Source organism: Vulpes lagopus, chromosome 3, assembly GCF_018345385.1.
Source record: "Vulpes lagopus strain Blue_001 chromosome 3, ASM1834538v1, whole genome shotgun sequence".
Classification (NCBI taxonomy): domain Eukaryota; kingdom Metazoa; phylum Chordata; class Mammalia; order Carnivora; family Canidae; genus Vulpes; species Vulpes lagopus.
The window spans coordinates 128,772,928-128,794,311 of record NC_054826.1 but is presented as its reverse complement, the minus strand read 5'-3'; the positions used below and the strand labels follow the sequence as shown (position 1 = coordinate 128,794,311).

At 54.5% G+C, this 21,384-nt stretch overlaps 1 protein-coding gene across 4 annotated transcripts in view; it reads right to left on the bottom strand.

The window, feature by feature from the left end:
• Positions 1-16,120: 16,120 nt before the first annotated feature.
• LMF1 (lipase maturation factor 1) overlaps positions 16,121-21,384 on the bottom strand; it is an 80,607-nt gene continuing 75,343 nt past the window's right edge. For 3 of the 4 annotated variants that reach the window (XM_041750537.1, XM_041750539.1, XM_041750541.1), the window contains 5 exons: positions 21,124-21,277; positions 20,845-20,939; positions 19,816-19,928; positions 19,184-19,404; positions 16,121-18,035 (listed from right to left, as the gene is read on the bottom strand). In XM_041750537.1, coding sequence (XP_041606471.1) covers positions 17,807-18,035; positions 19,184-19,404; positions 19,816-19,928; positions 20,845-20,939; positions 21,124-21,277 — 812 coding nt within the window. In that variant the 3' untranslated portion in view covers positions 16,121-17,806. Of the gene's footprint in view, positions 18,036-19,179; positions 19,405-19,815; positions 19,929-20,755; positions 20,940-21,123; positions 21,278-21,384 lie in introns of those variants that run through there. The other variant, XM_041750538.1, reaches the window with a different exon arrangement.

The window sequence follows — 21,384 nt, the reverse complement described above, 5'->3', positions numbered from 1 at the left end:
GTCAGCCGACCGACCGCTGGGCCACCAGGCCTCCCACTGTTTCCGTGTTCATCAGGAGTGGGCATCATTCTGCCCGAGGTCCATGTGCACCTCTGGGGAGAAGCCGCCATCTCTCCTGGAAGGTCACTGTAGCATCCCTGGGTTTCCCGGTGGAGAAGCAGCCCGGGTGCCTGGGAGCTGGTCCGCGGGGTCCGGTACCCTCCTTCCATGCATGGGCTCCATCTGCGGGCCTCCCGGGGGTGGCCGGAGGTGGGCGGCCCTGCCCCGCTCGCTGTCCAGCGCGTCCCCATCGGGAGGCTCTGCGGCTCTCCGGAGCCTCGGCCCCTTGTGGGGGCGGCTCCTGGTGGGGCGGCTTCCTTCTCCCGTGGAGCCGTCGGTTCGGCCACGTCACCTGGGCGTTCACACTGACAACATCCTCGGAAGGCGGCACGACGACCTGAGCCCTGCCGTCGCCCTGCCGTCTCCCTGCCCGTCGGCTCCTGGAGGGCCGCGCCCACCGCCGCCTGCAGGGCTGTCCTGCCTTGGCGGCCGCGGGAGCCCAGCGCAGGGCTCGCTGGCTGTCGGCTGGGCATCGCGTGTGCGGCCCGGGGGAGCGGTGGCCACGGCAGAGCTTGGGGAGGCGTTGGTGCGCAGGCGCGGCCGCCGCCCTGGGTCGTCGCCGTCGCCGAGGGACAGCCCCGCGCAGCCGCACGTCGTCGTGTGCACGCGGCTCCTGGTGGCGGTGCGCAGGCGCGGCGGGATGGCCTGGGGGAGGGGGGGCGTCTGGCTCCGGAGCGGGAGACGCCGGGGCCCGCGGGGATTCACGGGCTCTGACCCCGGAGAAGGCGAGTGTGAGGGGGGGGGCGGCGGGAGGGCGGCGGGACCCGGACGGGCGGGGGACTTGCCTGCGTGCAGGTTTGGGTCCGCCCCAAGGGCTGGGGGCGGGGGCGGGGCGGCGCACGGGAGCTGGCCGGCCGGGTGGGTGTGCTGGGGGCCGGGCGGGCGCGGAGCTGGGCGGGGTGAGCCGGGCGGCCCAGGTGGGCGCGGTGGTCCCCAGGGACCCCATGGGGGCCGCAGGGCGGTGGTTGCGCTGGGCCTCGTCCTCTTCCCGTCTTGGAGCTGCTCGACGGGCACAGACCCCGGGCACCCAGGTCCCTGTTGCTGTGAGTGGTACGGCCCTGGGTGGGCCCTGGGTCCTGGCTGCGTGCACCGCTTCCCGCACCTCGGGAGGGCGCGCCCTGGCTTCAGGGCGGACGATGTGTGAGTCATGGTTGGAAAACAGAGGCGCGACCCGGCGGGTTCCTCTGCCCGCTGAGCCCACCAGGAGATGCAGCAGGAAGACAAGCTGTGTGGTTTTCCATGTTTTTGCGCTTTGTCTTTTCTCAGCGTCAAAAGCTAAGTGGCACCTTGAAAATGCACTTGTGTGGGGACGCAGGGCCAGGTTGTCCCCGCCCAGAATGCTGCGGTTGCGTTTGAGGACAGGGGCTGCTCTGGCCCCACAAACTGGACACAATATATCCGTGGCTTTTGCTTAGAGTCAGATGTAATTCCTCTGCCTTTACCCGGCTTCCCAAAATTCTCACCCTAACACAGACTATTTTGATGATTAAAAACAAAGGAGGACCCCACACCAAAAACCTGAACCAAACAAGCCGACTACAAATAAGGAAATGAATAAATATGTTCAAAGCAAAGCCTGTGGAGATGACTTAGAGTTTGTAGGGTGGTTTTTTTTTCTTTCCATTTTTTAAAATTGGAGTTCGATTTGCCAACATATAGTCTAACAGTCGGTGCTCATCCCCTCAGGTGCCCCCACCCCCCGCCCACCTCCCCTTCCACGACCCCTTCCTTGTTCGTTTCCTAGAGCTCAGTCTCCTGTGGTTTGTCCTCCTCTCTAATTTTTCCCACTCAGTTCCCCTCTTTCCTTTATAATCCCTTTCGCTATTTCTTGTATTCCCCGTATGAGTGACACCATGTGATGATGGTCCTTCTCCGACTGACTGACTTCACTCAGCATAATCCCCTCCAGTTCATCCGAGTTTGTAGGTTTAAAGCATGTTGCCAGCTTTCTTGAAGTGGCAGCCCCAAGGGGAGATGCCACCAGTGGCGAGCACCCTGGTATTTGAAGCAGTGTCTGGAGACTCTTGGACAAGATGCTAACAGCTGTCACTGCTGGCTCTGGTTGTACGACCTGGCCCCGGAGGTGACAAGTTACTTTGGGGGCAGAGGTGGGGACGTCTGTGGGGACTTGAATATGCTCTTCCAAGACACTGAACAAGTAGAGCAAAGGTAAGCAAAGCTACAGAAAATTAGAATATTGTTGGTAATAAAGTGAATTTTACTTGCATTTATGAATATTTATAATTTAGAAATAGGTATTTATGAGTACGCATGTCGTTATTAGGTTGTTATTTCAGGGATTCAATAATGTAATTTCATATCTGAAAATCCGTTCAATTTATTTATGAGTTAATGCTGAAAAAGTATTTAACTTTCAACACTTCATGATAAAAAGCATCCAGGAATCAGGAATGGCACGTCATGTCTAACTTGAGAGCATGTAGCAGAAATGCCCACGTAACGTGTCGGGGAGGACATACTGATCTTTCTGCTATAAGGTTACGAAGGAGCGGCTCCTGTGAGTCTCTGTGAGTCCTGGAGGCTGCGTCACTGTCAACCTGAAGAAGGTCACAAGGGAATAAGTTAAAACCATATACCAACATGTTACTTGGCGAGATGCATAAATTAATCCCTAGAAAGACATAAACCACCAGAACTGCTTCCAGAAGAAATAGACACTCTGAATACATTTGTAAGAAACACAGAGACTAAACTCATACTTTAACAACTTCCCACAGAGGAAAGCCCAGGCCCAGGTGGCTCCACTGTGATCCTGCTGAGTGTTTAAGGCTGTCAGCCGAGCTGGGAGCAGCAGGAGGACCCAGCGCAGGCCCCAGCTCTGACTTCTGTGCTGCCTGCAGGCCTGGGTGCCAGTCCCTGGTGAGGCCACGCCCGGAGCCTGTCAGTCCTATGAGGGAGGGGCAAAGCCTGGTAAATTCTCGTTTTTCCCAGAGACGAGAGTTACCACGAGGCATCACAGTGTGTGTTGGTGGACTCATGGGGAGGCAGCTTGGCCTAGACCCTTTCAGCCACAAAGCAGCAAGGCAAGCAGCAGCCTCCCGCCCCTCCAGCCGTCACTGATGGTCCCTACAAGTCCTGCTGATGTGGAGTCGTCCCCCTGGGGCCCCTCAGGCTGAGAGCTGCCAGGAGGGCAGAGGTGGGCATGCCTCAGCCGGGCTGACACTGGACCAGGGTGTTAGCAAACTCGGGGTGGGGAGGCCCACCAGGGGATCTGTGAGTGCGGAAACAGAGGTCAGAGGCTCTTCCCCTCCAATCCTGTGTGAGCACCCCGCGTGGGCTGTCAAGAATGCTGGGGTGTGGGAGCGGGGTTGCCAGGGACTGGCCTGGGAGGTGCGTATCAGGCTGTGTGAATGTGCCGAGGCTGGTGGTGCCTGGCTGCGGCAGGCTGGGTTCACAGGTCATTGTGGGCCAGAGTTGTGTCCCCAGAACCTCTGAGCACAATCTTGTTTGGGAATGGGGTTTTTGCAGATGTAAAGTCGTGGGTGAGGGGCTGGGCTGTGTCGGATCCTCAGGGGCTTAGAGGTACCTGGGCCGTGGCTTACGTACTGATGGGGAGACTGAGGCCACAGACATGCTGAAGTCCCCAACTCTTCTGGTGGTGAAACCATCAAATTGTGATCACAAGATGCACACATCTTACTATAATTTGTGGGTTCTGACGAAGGGCCTATCAGTAACCTGTGCCCCACCCCATCGCCCTGCAAGCCCCTCATGCTCTTGCCAGTCTGTCCATCCAGAGGGGCCCACCTGTCCTGAAACTGCACAAGTGGCATCAGTCAGTACACGGCCTCATTGGTCTGGTTTATTTCACTCACTGTAATGCCCCCTTTGTCCCCTCCCTGCCCGCTTGCGCCTGGAGGGCAGTGGCAGGCAGGCATCCTTGCCTTGGGCCAGACCCCTGGGAAGCACCATCTCTCCCTCCTGTGTGCTGCAGGTTCACTTCTCTTAATATGATGAGAAAAAAATTTTTAGTGTAAATAGGTACTGAATTTTGTCTAGTGTTTTTTGCATCTCTTGATAGGATCATATATTTTTTCTTCCTTAGTCTCTTAGTTGATTTTCCAATTTCAAACCAGCCATGTGTTTCAGTGATGAACCCCTCTTGGTCACTGGTCACAGTGTGTGATCTTTTTTTTTTTTTTTTTTGGTTTATTTATTTTAGAGAAAGAAAGTGTGGATGAGTGTGGGGTGGGGAGGGGCATAGGGAGAGGCAGCAAGGAGAGAGGATCTCAGGCAGATGCCCAGCTGAGCGTGGAGTCTGACATAGGGCACAGTATCACGACCCAGAGATCAGACCTGAGCCAAACCCAAAAGTCAGACACGGATGGTGCCACCCAGGCGCCCCACAGTGTCCGATTCTGTGTACGTGTGTACGCGGCTGGTGCACTTGCTAGTGCTAATGTTGCTAAGGATGTTTCTGTGTTCATGAGGGATGTTAGTCTGTAGTTTACTTGTGTTGTCTTTCCTGGTTTGGATCTCAGAGTAATGCTGACTTGATAAAATGAATTGGGAAATGTTCTCTCCTTTTGTATTTTTTAGAAGCTGTTAGTTAGAATGGGTGTTATTTCTTTATTTTTTATTTATTTATTTATTTATTTATTTGTTTATTTATTTCACGAGAGGCACAGAGAAAGAGAGAGGCAGAGACACAGGCAGAGGGAGAAGCAGGCTCCTTGCAGGGAGCTGGATGTGGGACTCGATCCCGGGACTCTAGGATCACACCCTGGGCTGAAGGCAGACGCTCAACCGCTGAGCCACCCAGGGATCCCCTATTTTATTTTTTAAAAAATATTTTATCTATTTGTTCATGAGAGACACAGAGGGAGAAGCAGGTTCCATGCGGGGGGCCCGATGCAGGATTCGATCCTGGGACCCCATGATCATGCCCTGGGCTGAAGGCAGACACTCAACTGCTGAGCCACCCAGGGATCCTGGTGTTACTTCTTTAAATGTTAGGCAGACTTCACCAGTTAAACTATCTGGGCCTGGACGTTTCTCCTTCATACTTTAACTGCAAATTGAGTGTCTTTAATAGATATGGGACCATCCAATATCCGTTAAGTGAGTTTGGTGTTCTGTGGATTTGAGGAATTGGCTCTTTCATCTAAATTAATCAAAGGGAGGCATTTCTGCTTCTTACTTTGGGTGTGTCTTGTGTAGCCTGAGGTCAGGGGTGAGTCCTGATGAGGCTGAGGGACAGCTATACTCCCAGGGCTGACCAGAGAAGTCACAGGAGGTGTGGGGTGATGGGGCTGCCTCCGTTACACCCACCTCATGGCTGTGTCATTGTCCTGTGGCTTCCATAACAATTTACCACAAACTGGTGGCTGAAAACAATGGAAACTTATTTTCTCACAGTTTTGGAGGCCGGAAGTCTGAGATGAAGATGTCATCAGAGCTGTGCTCTCTCCAGAGGCTCCAGGCTCCTTCCTGCTGCTGGAGGCTCTGGTGTCCCTTGGGTTGTGGCCACATCCCTCCAATCTGCCTCCATCTTCACATGGCTTCTCCTCTGTGTCTCTTATAAGGACGCTTGTCACTGGTTTCAGCACCTGTCCTGGTAAGCCAGGTCAGTCTAGTCTTGAGACGTTTAATTTCATTGTGACAGCAAAGATCCTTTGTCCAAGTAAGGTCACATCCCTAGGTTCTGGGGCTTAGGTGTGGATGCATCATTTTGGAGTCCGCTACTCAGCCTACCAGGGTGCGTCACTGGCAGCGCCGGCTGCTCCCTGGCATAGCCCCTGACATCGGGGCAGGGGTACATCTCCCTGGCCCTGATCTGGACCCATGGGCCCTGAGGAGGTGGGGCACACAGGCCTCCAAGCCCACAGAGTGACCCACCCATCCTTGGATCACCCATCCTTGGACCCACCCGTCCTTCAGATCATCGAGTCAGGAGACTCCTGTAGTCTTCTCAGCTCCCACCCTCACCGTGTGTGGAGGGGTGTCGCAGCCCCATAGGCAGGCGAGGACCACGTGTGTGCGCATGTGTGTCAGCCAAGCTCTCATCTTCAGGGCTCTTTTCTTATTCTTGTGGGAGTGGCGGGGGCTGTGCCTGGTTTGGTGGTGGGGTCCCTGGGAGCCTCTCAGGGAGGGACCCAAACTCAGAGCTCCCACCTTGTGTGGGGACTCCTGAGCACCCTGGTGTCCAGGTCTGGGCCTGGGGTAGATGCTGCCCTGGGGGTCCGGCTCACGTCCTGCCAGTAGCCACAGAGCAGACATGGGCACTTTGTTGTCTGGGATCAGAGTCCAGCCTCGTGTGGCCAGCCCAGCTGGGTGCCTGCTCTCTGATAGGCTCTGGGGCCTCACTCCTCTACGTGGGGTTTTCCCCTTGTCCCCTGGGCTTGTCCCCTCACAGCTGGAGTGGCAGCTGTGTCCTGGGTTTCCTCACTGCCCTGCCTCCCTGCCAGTTTGTTCCTGGGAGACCACTCCCAATTAGGTCTTACTCCTGAGAGAAGCTGCTCTTGGAACTCGAGCCACTGACTCTCTCCCCAGAAAGGTGGGTCCCCCTGAGTCCAAGGACCTGGTATCTTCCTATGTCATTTTTTTAAAAGGTTTTATTTATTTATTCATAAGAGACAGAGAGAGAGAGAGAGAGAGAGAGAGGCAGAGACACAGGCAGAGGGAGAAGCAGGCTCCACGCAGGGAGCCCGACGTGGGACTCAGTCCCACGACCCTGGGGTCATGCCCTGGGCCGAAGGCGGTGCTAAACCGCTGAGCCCCCCGGGCGTCCCCCTCTTCCTGTGTTCCACTGGGCTGACCCTCTCTGGCAGTGCTCTTGCCCTGGCCCTTAGGGGATGGCTGGGTTGGGGAAGAGCCAGTGCCAGGAAGGCATGGAGCCCCCCCAGGGACCCTCCACTGGGCCTAGCGGCAAAGGAAAGGAATCCTACCATGTGGTGCTCTGTGGGGTCAGAGGGCAGAGCTGCCTGGAGGCCCCCAGAGCTGCTGCCCACCCCAGCACTCAGGGGCGATACGGGGTGTCCTGCTTTGTATCCCACCAGCCAAGATCCTGTGACACCAGTGAATGTGGAATGAGCCAGTAGGCTGGGTGCAGTGGGGGCTGTGGGCTGGCTGTGGATACCCCACCCCTGGGATGTTGGAAGGGGCATCTGAGCTCAGAGAGAGCTCCTCCCTTGAGGTTCTAAGCTTGTGGGGGGCTTATGTTCCTTCCTGTAGGAGGAAAGGGGAGCTGATGCCTTGGGCACGCGGCTCCTGCTTAGAGGCTGTCTGTTGGGACAAATGCCCTTGGGCCTGGGCGCTCTGTGCAGGCCAGGGCACGGCCACCCCCGGCAGGCCCACAGAGCGGAAGGTCAGTCTGGGTGGTCACTCCTAGTTCTGGAATATCTAGCCATTCACGTAATTTATAAAGCTGTGATGCTGGCATGTGCTGTCGTACATGCTGTTGCATACTTGTGTTTCTGTGCACATGGGGGTGTGTGGTTGTGTCACATCTACGACTGTGCACTGTGTGCATGTGGGCACTCGTTAGTGCCTTTGCCCTCTCTGAGTGTTCCTCACTTTTTCTTTTTTTTTTAAGAGACTTTATTTATTCATTCATTCATTCACTCATAAGAGACACAGAGAGAGAGAGAGAGAGAGAGGCAGAGACACAGGCAGAGGGAGAAGCAGGCTCCATGCAGGGAGCTCGATGTGGGACTCGACCCCGGGACCCCAGGATCATGCCCTGGGCCAAAGGCAGTTGCTAAACTGCTGAGCTACCCAGGGATCCCCTGTTCCTCACTTTCTGTCCCTAGGGAGTGGGGTGTCTGTCCTCAGGAAAATCCATGAATAGGTCAGCCCACCACTCTGATCAGCACTGCCAAATCCCACACTTGGAAACCAGAGGCTTTCTTGGAGGTTTGGGAAGAATCCACGGCCAGTGTAGCCTGTCCTGTGGAAACCCTGAGTGCTGGTGACAGTAGGGCTGCCCAGGCCCTGCTCTGAACCCCAGTGGCAAGGAAGGGACCAGATGAGGTGAACTCTTCTGCCCCTTGCAGGTGAAAGGTGGAAGCTGGGGAATTTCAGAAAGTCAGGGACCCTATAGGAATCAAGGGGCAGGAACAGTGTTGGGGGTGGGGTGGGCAGGTCCCCTCTCAGGCAGGTGGGTGTGCAGTGCCAGACCTGGAGCATGCTTTCCTCTGGCCAGGGCAGAGCAAGTCGGATAGTCTCAGTGCCCCTTAGCCTGGACCTGCCATGAGGGATGTGGGTGCTGCCCACGGCCCCTCCTCTTTGTGCCAGGTGAGCCCCCCTGGGGCTGTGTGTGGGTCTGGGGGACCTAGCCATGCTGTCTGGGGAGGAATCTGTGGAAGAACTCTGAGGAAGAGTGACTCTGTCTAGACCTGCTCCCAGGTGGGGGAAGCAGTGGGAGTGGAGGGCCTGGGATCCTCGCCCTCCCCAGGGGAGGCCTTATGAACGCCCAGCTGAGACCCCCAGGAACTCAGTGATCCAGGCATTTTTTTTTTTTAGATTTTATTTATTTATTCATGAGAGAGACAGAGAAGCAGAGACGCAGGCAGAGGGAGAAGCAGGCTCCATGCAGGGAGACCGATGTGGGACTCGATCCCAGGACCCCCAGGTCATGGTCGGTGCTAAACCGCTGAGCCCCCCAGGGATCCCCTGGCATTTGTGTGTTTTGAGGGTGGGGGTGAAGAGTCTTAGGTGGTTCTTGGCTGGGTGCTAAGGGCTTGGAGGGGACCCAGGACTCCCAGGGGCAGGTGGGGTCAAGGGGCCAGATGAGGCTTGGGGAGGCAGTCTTCGGACAACTGTTGGCCTCACTGGCCTTGGTGGGGCTGCTGTCCCAGGAGGCAACTGGCCCCTGCCCCATAGGTTGGGAGGGCGGCTGTGAGGGCCATTCTGGGTATGTGGGGCTCCTGTACCGAGTCACTGCCTCCACTGCTGTGTGTAGGTTTCTGGGGGCCTGGAGTCCCGTGGTCTCCGTGTGCCTCTAGTTCCTCTTACTACAAGGACACCAGACATTGGATTCAGGGCTCACCCTCCTCCAGCATGACCTCCTCTTAGCTAATTACATCTGCAGACTCTGAGGTTCTGGGTGGACATGTGTTTTGGGGGACCCTGATCAACTCACTACAGCTGACACCTGCCCAGAGACCCACAGCAGAGGCCTCTGGGGCGGACTTGTGAGCCAAGACCCTACTTGGGGCAGTAGCCAGCAAGAGGAGGACTCTGCACTGTGACCGCAGGCATCGGGGGACAGCAGTCGGGCCTGCGGGCCCCTGGGTTGGCTGGCTCGACCCCCCGGTCAGTGCCTGAGCTCTGAACATGCTGTCCACTTCCGTTTGATGGGGTAGTGACAGGCCACGCTGGACGTGGTGCCCAGGGACAACGGACAGACAGAGGGACAGAGCCCAGCCTGGCAGCTTGCTCTGCGCCAGCCCTGCAGCTGCACGACGGCCACAATGGACTGAGGGGCATTGATGGGGACACAGTCGGCCCCTGATAACTCGCTAATGGCGCTTCATATTTTTTCATGGAGAAGAATTGTGCGAGTGTGAAGACCCAGTGGGGAGATGAAGGCCACTTGATGAAGAGCCTTGAGCCCACCCCTTAAAGGAACAAGGTGGTCCCCCCCCCCCTTTTCCATGTGGCACAGACAGCTGGCTCCTTAAATATTAATCAGGGGTTATTGAGATGCAAATGTGTGCCCGCCACAGAAAGGCCTGCAGCTGCAGGGCTGGCGCCGAGTGCCCTCCACGGCCCAGGTGCAGCGCCTGCCAGAGCCAGCAACCCTCCCTGAGGATAAAGGCATCGTTTGCCCCTAGACAGGAGGCATCATCTTGTTTCATTGGCTTTGCCCATCACAGCTTTCCTGGCTTTTAGCCCTAAACCAGGGTGTCCTCACAGGTAGACGTGGGCGGGAATGGGGCTGCCTGCTGTCTTCTCTGTTGCGTGAGGCTTTGTCAAGTTTGCACGTGTCCCTCTGGTTTCAGGCTGACTTTAGGTTCACGCTCACAGGAGAACCAGGGCACCAACCGGGTACCCTGTGTGGAGAGAGGGGGCCTGTGGGGCTTTCCCAGTCCCTCCCTGGGCTGGGATAGGTGCCATGACAGCTTAAAAAGAAGACAAAAAAAAAAAAAAAGACAAAACGCTTGGAAAGAGTAGAAAACGGAGGGTGGAGAGAGATGGCGATAAGCAAAGGAAAAGCATAGTCAAGAAGGGACACCTAGGTGGCTCAGTGGTTGAGTGTCTGCCTTCAGCTCAGGTTGTGATCCCGGGGTCCTGGGATAGAGTCCCGAGTCCCATGTTGGGCTCCCCGCAGGGAACCTACTTCTCCCTCTGCCTGTGTCTCTGCCTCTCTCTCCCTCTCTCTCTGTGTCTCTCATGAATAAATAAAATCTTAAAAAAATTTTTTTTAAGACACACATGAGGATGGGGGGACATAAGTACCTCAGGACGCACGGTGGATGCCGTCCGTTTTGCTTACACTTCTGGGTCTGTGGCAGTACAAGCAGCCCAGTGCTCTTTATGATAAACGTACCAGAAACAAAGTGGGCTCTCATGCTTGACCACGAAAATGTGTTTTTCTGTTGGAAATATTTTAATCATGAATTGGAACTTATACAAAAAAGTCCACAAAATATGTCCTCTCAAAACACTTTTCACAAACTGATTATCAGTGTAATGACCATTAGGCCAAGAACTGGAACGTTGCCAGACCCTTGTGGCTCCTGGTGTCCATCCGCATCATAAGCCTGGCCCAGCGTAGCCCCCAGTGTTGTCCCGCACGTCTGTGAGAGTTAGCCACGCAGCCTGTGCCCCAGCGCATGTGCCCCTCTTGCTCAGCAGCACACCTGTGACATTCACTCCATCTGTCATGGTTGTAAATCGTCAATTCTTTTTGCTGTAAAGTATCCTGTCTGTTCTACTCTTGGTGATGAGTTTTGGCAATTTTTGTCTCTTACAAGCAGACCCACCTTAACTGTAGGTCTCTTGGAGGCTGCCTGTCCGTGCGTCTGTTGTGTACACACCGAGGGAGGGGCTGCTGGGTCCCAGATGTGCCAGCATTTTGGTCGCTGTACGCCTTCAGCACTGGCATTGCCCGCGTTCTTTATTTTAGCCCAGTCTAGGCAGAGTTCAGGGTTTCCTTGTCATCTTTGGTTTTCAAAATCAACTCAATCGAGGTACAGGTGGTAGCATGTGGGGGGTGGCTTAATGCTAGCATGCAAGAGCTGACCATGTGTATCCCTCCCTTTTCAACTCTGCTGAGTGATGATGTGTTGGCCGCTTTAAAATAAGATGCAGTGGGAGTATTTAGATCATGGAAGTTAAAAAAAAAACAACCTACAAAACAGAGCTTTATTTGGAGAGTCTGTTGCAATTTATAAAAAATAAAATGCAGCTACTTTAAGTGTATATCTTGATGGTTTTTTGACAAGTGTGTACACCAGGGTACCTACCATGCAATTGAGATATAGAGTGTTTCCGGCCCTCCAAATATTCCCTTGTTCTACGTCTCAGTCAACCCCTCCCCAACACGGCCCCAGGTAACATAACCACTGACCTGTTTTCTGTCACTGCAGTTGAGACTTCTTTTGCTCTTTAGAGTTCCGTACAAATGGCATCATTTGGTGTATATTCTTTTGTGTCTGGATTCATTAGCTTAGCATGTTTTTGAGGTTCAGGTGTGTTGTTACGTGTATCATTAACATCTATTGCCAAGGATTATTTGTTGTGTGGGTACAACACCATGGATTCCTCCTGCTGCTGGGCCCCTGGGCTATTTCCTCATTTTTGGCTAGTCTGAATGAATCTGCTAAAAGCATTGCTCACAGGTCTGTTTTCTCATTTCTTTTGGGTAGATCCTTGGCTGGGTTGTAGGGTAGAATGTGTTTAGTGTTTTCAGAATTGCCAAACTTATCCAGAGCAGTTGTACTTTTTTATATTCTGACCAGCAGCATATGAATGTTTGTGTAGGATAATATTTCTCCATTAAATGTTGGCTAGAACACACCAGTCAAGTCTTTTCAGCCTGAAATTTTCTTTGTGAGGTTTTAAATCATGAATTCAATTTCTTTCGTTGTTATGGGGCTACTTGGGTTTTCTCTTTCTATGTGAGTCAGTTTTAGTAATTTATATGTTCCACAGAATTGTTTTCATTTCCTCTATGATGCCAAATTCATTAGAATACAGTTGATAATATTATTTCCCTTTCACAGTCTGTAGGATCCGTAGTGATGACTCTGCTTTCATTCTTGATATTCATAATCTGTGTTTTCTCTTCTTTTTCCTTGACTGTTGTAGCTAGAGGTTTATCCATTTCACTGGTATTTTAAAAAAACCAGGTAGGGCTTCACAGGTTTTGTTCTAAAATGTTCTGGCTCTGAAAGGGTTCTGGTTTTATACAAAGGTCTTTGTTGGGAGTCCCCATGTCATCAGGACAAGGTGCTGCTTTCCTGCAGCCTGCTACCCACCCAGCCAGGTCAGTCCCGGTGGAGGAAGGTGCCCATACACCCCATCTATGCTAGGTATTGAGCTGATCCCAGGTAAGGGCAGGGAAGACAGCCTTGGCAGAAAGCCACCTAGATGGCGAAAGTTTTATGTATTGTGTAACCATGGCTGCCTTTATTTACTCAGATTTTCTGTGACTAATTGGTAGCTGCATATCTGTAACTGTCTTTCCTAGACCATCAGTTAAGAGAGTTCATGTATGGTCATATGCTGCCTCTGGATACTTTCTATCCCACTGGCTAAGCATCGCTTTATGTATTGGCCTTAAGAGAATCTAGCCCTATGCACTTAACACACAAAAGGGATGAGTGCTTTATCTGCTTGGCTTCCCCTGCAGTCCCAGTAGGTCTTGGCAGTGTGAAGTCTCCTGGCCTCGAGACAGGGAGGTCCAGGTCTTGGGACACTTAAGAGGCTTTTCTTGGTTTTTGTTTTATTTTTATTTATATTATTTTTAAGATTTTATTTATCCATGAGAGACACACAGAGAGAGGTAGAGACACAGGCAGAGGGAGAAGCAGGCTCCATGCAGGGAGCCCGATGTGGGACTCGATCCCAGGACTCTGGGGTCACACCCTGAGCCAAAGGCAGATGCTCAATCCCTGAGCCACCCAGGGGCCCTGGTTTTTGTCTTATTTTAAAAGACATTACCACAGAGCTAACTGTTGTAAAGGGAACAGTTGGTGGCATTTAGTGTATCAGTGTTGTGTAATCACCATCTCTGTCTAGTTCTAGTTTCATCCCCTCAAAAGGAACCCCACTACCCACGATTCTGTCCCTCTTCTCCTTCACCCCAGCCTCTATCAATCCCAGTTCTGTCTCTACAGACTTACCTGTTATAGGTATATTTTTAAAATATTTTATTTATTTATTCATGAGAGAGACAGAGACAGAGAGGCAGAGACAGAAGCAGGCTCCATGCAGGGAGCCTGATGTGGGACTCGATCCTGGGTCTCCAGAATCAGGCCCTGGGCTGAAGGTGGCGCTAAACCACTGAGCCACCTGGGCTGCCCTAGATATTTCATACAAATAGAACCATATGATAGGTGATCTTTTGTGTCTGGTTTATTTCACGGAGCGTAATACTTCGAAAGTTTATCCACGTTGTAGCAGGTGTCAGTATTTTCTTTTTACTGTTGAAAACTATTCCATTGTATGGAGACACCACATTTTGTTTATGTACTCATCTGTTGGTGGGCATTTGAGTCATTTTTACCTTTTGGCTGTTGTAAATCGTGCTGCCACAAACATTCATGTACAAGTATCTGTTTGAGTCCATTTTCATTTCTGCTGCGTATGTATACCCGACCCAGGAGTTGCTGGGTCTTTGGTTATTGTTCCATTTAACTTTCTGAGGAGCTGCCAGACTGTTTCCACAGCAGCTGTACCATTTACATTCCCATCTGTAATGGACAGAGGCTCCAGTCTGTCCACATCCTTGCCAATGCTGGTTGTTTATTAAAAATCACAGCCATCCTGTGTGAAGTAGTATCTCATTGTGGTTTTCACATGCATTTTATAGTGACTAAGGATGTTGAGTCCCCTTTCTTGTACTTTTTGGCCACTTCTATGTTGTCTTTGGAGAAATGGCTGATGAGCCCTTTTGAATTGGGGTTGGTCTTTTTTGCTCCTCAGCTGTAAGAGTTCCCTGTATATCTTGGTTACTAGACTCTTACCAGTTATATAACTTACATTTTCTCCCACTCTGTGGGCTTTTTACTTTACTGATAATGGCCTCAGACGCACAAAACTTTTGTGTCCAATTTATTTTTATTTTAAGATTTTATTTATTGAGAGAGATAGATAGAGAGGGAGGCAGAGACACAGGCAGAGAGAGAGAGAGAGAGGGAGGTAGAGACACAGGCGGAGGGAGAAGCAGGCTCCATGCAGGGAGCCTGACGTGGGACTTGATCCCGGGTCTCCAGGATCACACCCTGGGCTGCAGGCGGCACCAAACCGCTGCGCCACCAGGGCTGCCCATGTTGTGTCCAGTTTATCTGGTTTTCCTTTTGTTGCTCCTGCTGCTGGTGTCCTAAGAATCCATTTGTTAGATCCATGTTTCTGGGACTTTTAATAGTTTCAGCTCTTTCATCCATTTTGAATTAATTTTTGAATATGGTGTGAGGCAAGGGGCCATCTCCATTCTTTAGTGCTTAGATCCTGCTTTCCCAGCACCATTTCGCCACTGAATGGTCTTGGCATCCTTGTCAATCTTTTGACCGTATCTGTGAGGGTTTATTAGGTTTCCATTCTATTCCTCTGGTCCATGTTATGTTATTATGCCAGGACCACACTGTTTTGATGACTATAGCTTTGTAGTAAGTTTTCAAATCAGAAGATGTGAATCCTCTTTTGTTCTTTCTTTCTTTTTTAAAAGATTTTATTTATTTGATGGAGAGAGAGAGAGAGTACAAGCCAGGGGGAGAAGCAGAGGGAGAGAGAGCAGCAGTCTCCCCACTGAATAGGGAGCCCAACGTGGGGCTCGATCCCAGGACCCCAGGATCATGACCTGAGCTGAAGGCAGATGCTCAACTGGCTAAGTCATCCAGGCACCCCTATCCTCTTTCTTTTATAAGATTGTTTGGGGTGCTTTGCAATTCCATGTGAATTTGAGTGTTGGCTTTTCCATTTCTACAGGCAAAGGCTATTGGAATTTTGATAGAGATTTCATTGGATCCGTAGATTGCTTTGGGTAGTACTGTCATCTTAAGACTATTGTCACCCAGTTTACAGATGTGGATGTCTGCCTTTCCACTGATAGAGGTCTCCTTTAGAATTTTCCCAGTGGTGTTACATAGTTTTTAGTGTATAGGTCTTTCACCTCCTTGGTTAAGTATTTTAGTAGATATTTTTTTTGGATGCCATTGTAAATGAAATTGTTTCCTTAGTTTCTTTTTCAGATTGCTCATTGATGGTGTATAGAAGCATATCTGATTTTTTGGTGTTGATTCTGTACCCTGAAACTTTGGTGAGTTCATTTATTAGCTCTAGTGGGTGTTTTTCATTTTGTTTTGTTGGATCATTGGAATTGTCTATCTATAGGATCACACCACTTCTCAGTAGAGGTCTTCTAATTTAAAGCCTTTTATTTTTTTGACTAATTCCTCTGGGCTGGAACTTCAGTAAGTGGTGTTGATGACAATGGGCATCCTCCACTTATTTCAGATCTTCGGGGGAAGGTTTTCACTGTTTCACTGTCAAGTGTGATATTGGCTGTGGGTTTTTGCTAACTACCTTTTTATGTTAAGGAAGTTTTCTGAATGGCTCTTCTCATGAAAGGTTGTTGGACTTTGTTAAATGCTTTTCCTGTATAGTTGAGAGGACTGTGTGCTGTCCCTGACACTCCACCCTCCCCTTGCCTGTAGCATTCTGTTGATGTGATATATTGCAATGACTGATTTTTTTAAAGCAGTTCCATTTAATCATGGCATATAATTCTCATATCATGCAGTTATTTTGCTAGTATTTTGTTGAGGATTTTTGCTTATGGATGCAAAATTCATAAGGGATATTGGGGTCTTTGACTTTGTTATTAGTGTAAAGCTGGCCTCGTGAGATGAGTTAGAATTGTTCTCTAATTTTTTGAAAGTTTGGGAAGGATTGGTGTTAATTCTCTTTTAAACTCTTGACCGAGTGAAGCCATCTTGTCCAGTATTTTTTTTTTTTTAATTGGGAGGTTTTTGATTACTGATGCAGTCTCTTTACCTGTTACAGATCTTTTACAATTTTCTATTTCTTTGTGTGTCACTTTTGGTAGTTTGTATGTTTCTAGGATTTTGTCCGTTTCTTTGATGTGATCTAATTTTTTGGCATGCTATTGCTCATAGTACTCTTGTAATCCTTTTTATTTCCATAAAAAGTAATGCCTCCACTTTATTTTGACTTTAGTTATTTGCATTTTCTTTCTCTGTCAGTCAAGCTAGAGGCTTGTTAGTTTCATCGATTACATCAGGAGTTTAAAGGTTGACTGGCTGATATGTCAGCTCCACTTTACTCAGTGGCTTTGAAACTGCATCCCTGAGAGTGAAAGCATCTTTATACTGTGTGGATACAGGGCAGAGAGGTCAGCATGAGGAATGGACCCAGGGAACTTCTCAGCAGAGAGGGACAAGCAGCTGCCTCAGGGCTGGAGAGGCTGTCCTTCCCAGGAGACTGTTTGCTTCTAAAAGGGATGTCAATCCTCAGGGCACGTGGGGGTGGCAAATGCATGCAATGAAACTGAAGATAAACAAAAGGTAGGCCCAAATCCGTTCATCTGGAAATTAAAATCCCCACCTCTGTTTTGATGAGCTAAAGGGGAAATCAACATTTCTAGAATTCACAGGCAAGGATCACAGCGTCTGGCAGAGTGTAGGCGCAGCTGGAGCTCTTCAGCTGCATTCCTTAGAGATCAGGAGGAGGAAGAGAAAGAAATGGAAGTTTTCAGGCCAAGATGGTAAAGAGCTCCACCTGGACCGTGGAGGAAGGAAGCATGTGCATCTGTGAGCTGTGAACAGGAAAGCTGCCTGGAAAACCCAGTGTCGGTGCTTTGAGATTGACGAGGAGAGAAGAAAGAAAAGCCCAGAGTAAGCATCAGGAATGGAAAGAGCCATCGCCCCAGAGATGGGGAGAGTTCTGGAAGTTACAGGAACATGCGGTGGAGGGCAGGAGTAGTCCCACCTGCGCCACTTGTAGCAACCTATAACATTCCTGAATTCACCCCGCAGCAGCCTGGGACTACGGGGCACAGGGCTGTCCCGGGAGCCCCAGGGGGAGGGGGGCACAGCAGCTGCCCTGCGGGTCTCTGATCTGTGTGAGGACCCTCTCAGCAAACGAGAAGATGCCCATGCCCCACGGTCCGGCCAAGGCTGGCGCATGTGGGCTGTGCCCCCGCCGTTGGGTTCGGGAGCTGAGGGCAGCATTGCCACCATGTCGACTTAAGCTTGACTTGCCTGGCTTCTGCCGCAGGTTTCTGGCCGCCTGGGAGGACCTCACCCAGCAGCCCCTGCTCCCCAGGGAGAGGACTTGGTGGGGCAGAGCGAGGAGGGGCGAATGGCCCCAGCCGCCTGGACACAGCTGTGCAGCGTCCCCAGCCCCAGAGGGCCGCGGGAGGGGGGCTGACGTCCTATGTCCCTGCATCCCCAGCTCCTGAAGTGTCTCCCGTGTCAAGCAGGAAACGTCAGGTGCCGAGAGAGGGCAGTGGCAGGCAGGGCAGATGCGGAGTTCGGGCCCTTCTTCAGGAGGCGTTTCACGCAGGCCTGTGTTGGTGCTGCGGGCCCTGAGGGGGTGTGGGCTTGTGGGTGTCGGCGCAGCAGGTGCCAGAGGGGGGACATGGTGACCCCGGCGTGTGCTCGGTGAGGCAGGGGAGCCACGGAGGGCTTTGGGTGGAGGAGGGATGCAGTCTCAGGAGGCCGTGGGCCTCGGGGTTGGCTCTGAAGCTGTCTGTGGACTTGCGGGTGGAGGCTGTGGGAGGAGATCTGGGGGGGGGGGTCTTTGGTCAGAGGGCCCAGTGTCTGGACCTGGGGTCCCCTGAAGTGTCCCCATGTGCCCCAAGGCCTGAGCATTGTGTGGTTCTCAAGGGTCGTGGGGGGCCTAGGGGGCACAGCTGGCCTGAGGACCGGGGAGGAGCCACCGGGCAGGGGTTCTGGGTACAGCAGGAGGGGTGGCAGGGCCCTGCTGTGGTCCTGGGGGGTGGCACCCAAGCCAAGGCACCGGCTTCTTCGGTACTCGGGGCCCCTACCCGTTGGCAGGACTCCTAGCTAGGACAGCCCCCCGGGCAGGGCTGCCCAGGCCACAGCGGGCCGGTGGTCAACTCCATGTGGCTGCCGCGGGCAGACTTGCTGGCTCCAGGCTCTGCTCTGAGGCCGGGTCTGTGCTGACAGACACAGGGAGCCTGTTTGCCTGCGAGCAGGAACACGGCCCCTCTGTTGGCACCTGGACCGCTGGCCCCACACAGACCCGCACTGTGCCCACCTCATTCCCGCCGGGACACTCCCTGCTGCAGCCCGGCCCTCTGGAGGGGCGCCTGCTGTTGCCCGGCTGAGAAGGGGGGGCTGTCCAGGGCTGGGGGGGGAGCCGTGCCATCCGGTGCTTGGCTGTCGCTTCAGCAGGGAGACCTCTCCCTGGGCGGGAGTTGTTTGCTCCCCACAAAGGTCAGGTGGTAGGGCCCTGGGGCCACCCCAGCTCACAGGGCAGAGGCCGCCAGGCGAGGGTAATTAGCTTCACTTGTGCCCGCAGGGCCTCAGAATGGCCGCTGTGGGCACCCCGGCCCTGGCTGCGCCCCGGGGTGTGAGGCTGGGGGGGCCGGGGCCGCAGAGCAGGGGAGGAGCCCTGCCCAGGCAGAAACAAAGGGCTTCTGTGCCTGCATCTGGGCGCCGGCCCTCGGGGCGGCATGAAGGTCCTGAGGCGGCTGCGGGCAGGGAGGAGGGCGGGGCCCACCGGACATGGGGGCACCGGCAGGGACTGGCAGCTTCCTCATAGCCGTGCCAGGCACACGGGGCTTTAGCTGCCCCTGTACCCGGGGCCACCTGGAGAGGCCAGGAGAGTTGCTCCCAGGGACCCGCCGTCCCCCAGGGCGCTTCCAGGACAGTGGGCGGCGCTGCCCGGCGCACGAGACTCCACTCACGCGGCCAGGCCTGGCTTTATTCGTCGGTGCCTGGGCGGCTCTAGTCCACATCCACGGCCGGGTGCGGCCACTCCCAGGAGCGGAAGTAGTCCTCCAGGTCCCGGAGGCTGACGGGGGGGAAGTAGGGGCCGATCCTCTTCCGGAGCCACCACTTGCCTGCGGCGGCGTGTGGGCCTCCAGGGCGGCTGAATTTGTACCTGTAGTGCTCTCCCCGCAGCCACCTGCAAGGGAGATCCCTCGTTGGGCGGCCCGCCCTCCACCTGTCGAGCTGCCGCTCCTCGGAGGGTGATGCTGCCTGGGGAAGCCCCGGCCCCATCGCTGCCACGGCTGCCACGGGGACTGTGGGGGCTCCGGGGACACCTGGGAAAGGGCCAGCGACTCGGCTCTACAGCCCGAAGGCAGCAAAGGGCACGCTTGGCCTTCTGGAGGCCCCTCCCCTTGGCGCAGGCCAGCAGGGCGCAAGAGAGGGGCTGGTCCAGAGCCTGGAGACCTTACCCCCGGGCACGTTTGCAGCGGCTCTGAGGAGGGCCCAGGGTGCCCCGGCCCCTGGCGCAGGTACCCGATCTGTCCAGGCCCTGAAAGGCCCTCGAGGCAGCAGTAGGCAGGGGTCCCGTCCAAGAGGCAAATCCTACCTGGGGGGCGCCCTGCCCTCGAAAGGGTTGACGGCCAGTAGGGACAGAGCTGAGGCATCGTTGGCCAGGAGCTTGCCTGCCAGGTGGATGATCCACTCGTTGTGCTCGTAGGTCTGGGGGTGAGAGGAGGGATGCAGGCTCTAGGTGTGCAGCCCAGTGCCAGGGGCCCCAGGATGAGCCCCCGCCTGGCCCTGGAGCTCCGGCTCCCTCCTGGTCATGCAGGTGCGGTCGGGGCCAGCCTCTCCCAGACGCTGGGCCCACACTCCCTGCCTGCTTCTGCCCGTCGGCCCGCTGTCTAGACAGTTCATCTGGGGGCCGGGCTCCCAGGGCACCGTGCTGTTCCCGCATGGGGACGTGCTGGCCTCTCGGTGCTGTTGCCTGCCAGCCCTAGGGGCTTGTGGGAGGCATGGTCTTCCTGAGGCTATCTCTCTCCAGGCAGGTGGGGCAGTGACAGCCCGAGCAGGTGAGCGGGATGACGAGGGGCCCCCAGGCCTGCTCTGGCACAAGCACACGCCTGTGGACGTCCACCGTCCTGCTGTTGGCCACGCCGGTCCTGTCACTGCTGGAAGGGCTCGGGGAGCTGCAGACCCTGCTGCGAGGGTGTCCGGCAGTGTGGGGGCCCCACCTGTGGGCCCACGGCCGTCCAGACGCAGAGGTAGAGAACACAAAGGGAAACACCCAGGAGGGAGACACGGCCCAGGGGGTGGGTTCCATCCTGTGTGCTGCGCCCCGCCTGCCGCTCTGGGGTGCGGTGCCAGAGGTGAAGATCCCTCGCCAGTGCCCTGACACTGGCCCCACCTTCCTCTCCCAGGTCAGCCAGGCCCGGGGAGGGCACGGGAGGCTGTGACCTCATGCCCACTAGCTGGGCCGCGGGTGTCCCCGCCGAGGGCACTGCGGTCTCGGGAGCACAGCGGGAGGGGCGGGGCAGGGGAGGCCCCACCTGGAAGGCCGCGAACCACATGAGCCAGTCCAGGCGGTAGTGGTAGGGGGAGATGAGACACGGCCGCCGCCCTGGGTCGCCCGGCTTACACTTGAACTCGTAGTCCTCCCATACGGCATCAGGCGAGCTGGCGTTGGGGGCGGCCGTGCCCTGTAGGATGACCTCCGTGCGCTCCTTGGTGATGCTGTGGGGAGACCGAGGCAGGGAGCTGCAGGCACATGAAGGCGGCCGCTGTGCGTACACACCCTGGCTTCCTTGCTGAGCGGATCACGGTAAGGGGCTGCCCCGGAGGCGGGGGTGGCTCTCCCCCAGTGCCCGGGGTCCCACGTGCATACAGCGGACAGGGCGAGGGCAGGCTGCCCCTGTACCTTCCAAAGGCGCCGTACGTGTTGACGATCCTCAGAGGATTGAAGGAGGTGTTCATGATCTGGGTGGGACTCAGCAGGTTGAGGACCACGGGGACACTGAGCCAGGCCACCAGGACAGCCAGCGCCAGGTGCACTGCCTGCCGCACCACGCAGCCTGGCAGGGGCAGAGGGGGGCGGTGGGGTGAGCTGCGCGCTCAGGCCTGGACCCTCGGCAGGGAGGACCCCCTGGGGTTCACAGGAGCCCAGGGAGGGGCCCCGCCC